This window comes from Mandrillus leucophaeus, unplaced genomic scaffold (assembly GCF_000951045.1).
Source record: "Mandrillus leucophaeus isolate KB7577 unplaced genomic scaffold, Mleu.le_1.0 Scaffold590, whole genome shotgun sequence".
Taxonomy (NCBI): Eukaryota; Metazoa; Chordata; class Mammalia; order Primates; family Cercopithecidae; genus Mandrillus; species Mandrillus leucophaeus.
Window position 1 is genome coordinate 153,178 of NW_012106364.1, and position 2,240 is coordinate 155,417.

General features: G+C 49.2%; 1 protein-coding gene across 2 annotated transcripts in view; it reads right to left on the reverse strand.

The window, feature by feature from the left end:
- Positions 1-284: 284 nt before the first annotated feature.
- Positions 285-2,240, reverse strand: part of CCL4L2 (chemokine (C-C motif) ligand 4-like 2) — a 17,137-nt gene continuing 15,181 nt past the window's right edge. The window contains exons 2-3 of one of the 2 annotated variants that reach the window (XM_011999390.1): positions 954-1,106; positions 285-403 (exon numbers count right to left, since the gene is read on the reverse strand). In XM_011999390.1, the coding sequence (XP_011854780.1) occupies positions 285-403; positions 954-1,029 (195 nt within the window). In that variant the 5' untranslated portion in view covers positions 1,030-1,106. Of the gene's footprint in view, positions 404-953; positions 1,347-2,240 lie in introns of those variants that run through there. The other variant, XM_011999389.1, reaches the window with a different exon arrangement.

A 2,240-nucleotide genomic window follows, 5' to 3' on the forward strand; every position in this document is an offset into this window, starting at 1 on the left:
GGTTTAAGAAATTGGTCCCTATCTCATGTGACCTGTCCAACTTCCCCTGCTTTCCTGTCCTCTGGATAACTTCCTCCCCAGGAACCCCCTTCTCTCTCGGCTCCCACTCAGCCGCCTTCAGCACTTGAAAAGTGAGTTCATGACCTGTGTCCTCACTGCCTTCACGGAAGTCTTCAGTCCTGAGAACTGCCTCCCCACTGCTCAATCACCCCCTCTCCAAAACAGGCCCCTTTTTAAAATCCAGCCCTCACCCTTGCCTCCCAGAGCAGCCAAGGGGTTGATACTCACACCACAGCTGGCTGGGAGCAGAGGCTGCTGGTCTCGTAGTAATCTACCACAAAGTTGCGAGGAAGCTTCCTCACGGTGTAAGAAAAGCAGCAGGCGGTGGGAGGGTCTGAGCCCACTGAAAGGAAAGGCCAGGGTGAGATCAACACTGCACATGGGAGCTGTTTATGTTGGCTTCTAACTTTGCGTCTTCATTGAGCATCCTTGTGGAGCTACCAGAACCCCAAAGAAGGTCCCTTGTATCCATTCCCACCTAACCTGAGCAGGAGTCTTATTCTGAATAGTGGATCTTCAGACAAGAACAAGAAAGAAATGTAGAAGACTGGAACCGGATTCAGTCTCAGAACACATCGCATCCCCTTCATGTGACAGATGGGGAAACCAAGGCACAGAGAGGGACAGGGCTTGCTTGAACAAGTAATTAGAGGCAGAGCCAGTTCAACAGTCTGACTTCCAGCCCATCCTTTTCCTCTGCTGGTTGCAAATTCTTCAGAAAATAGGAACTTCAATGTTATTGAATATCTACTAGACTCTACAGACTTCGTGGCAATCTTCCTAGCTGCCTTTTGTCCCATCCCCAGATCCCACTGTTTGAGCAGCCACAGCTAGAAAAAAAGACTCTGCCTACACCTCGGCTCTGGAAATAGCAGCTGCGAAAGTAGACTTACTTGGTGCTGAGAGTGCTGGAGAGCAGAAGGCAGCTACTAGCGCGAGGAGAGACAGGACAGTCACGCAGAGCTTCATGGTGTTGGTGGAAGAGAGGTTTTCTCAGAGGTGAGGCTACAGAACTCAGAAGCTTCAGAACCCAGCTGTGTCCTGTGCTGATACTGAGTTGGGAATCTCTCTTTATAGAGACTCTGAGGCCTGGGACAAATGTGGGGGCTCGGGAGAGTGAGCGGAATTTCCATGGTACAGATGATGTCATGGCTCCTGAAGCTAGCTGAGTGAGGAGTTCCTCTCAGCTTCTCTTCCCCAGGGCAATGTCATCATAGAGCAAAGATGAGGGAGGTTCAGGCGAGAATAAAAGGGAAGTGGTACAACCAAAGGCAGTGACCGAGACTGGGGAGAGAGTTGCAACCCCCAGAGGAAAGATGAAATGTTCACACCTGCTACAAGTGGCTTGTAGACAAGAACTGTGCTGCTCTTGGTGGTTGGCACCCCCAGATGCTGGAGGGTTCATGTCAGTCTTTCCAGGCTGGCCACAAGCCTGGCCCCAAGGACAAAGGGGGAGCCAGGACCCCACCCATCCCCTTCCTGTGCCTCTTCTGCTGAGCTGAGTGCCACTGACTTTTGTGCTCCATGTGTTTCCCTGGGCATGAAGAGTCCAGCATTGGATGTGCAGAGGAACCCAGAAGGGTGACTCAGGAACATTTGTAACTTCTTATTGGACACTTAGCGTGTACCTGGCACTGGGAAAGCTGTGTTACACATATTATTTCTAATCCTACCATAACCCTGGGCAGGAGTGTGTCATCTCGTTTTACAGATAAGACAATTGAGGATTAGAGAGTGGTCCACTGATGCACTCAATGCCACACAGCTGATGAATGGCACTACCAAGATTTGAATCAAGATTCGTCTGACTCCCAAGTCCATTTTCTTTACATGCTATAGTCTCCAGAATAAACATAGAGTGTGACCACAAAGAGAAACCGTTGACTGATAGACAGCTAGGAGCTATTCCACACTCAAAGACCGATTGTATTCAGACTTAATTCAGGAAAGAGATAGAGCTAGTCTGTCCTAGAACAAGGAGGCAACGGAGGAGAAATAAAGAGTTCAGGATATTTTCCTGGACCAATAAAAGAACAGGACAAATAAACCAGTAAGAATCAAGTTTGGAAGACCCAGATAGAGAATGTTCTTCTAGTATAAAAACAGGATTGAGCTGGGTGCAGGGCCTCACACCTGTAATCCCAGCACTTTGGGAGGTCAAGGCAGGCAGATTACTTCAG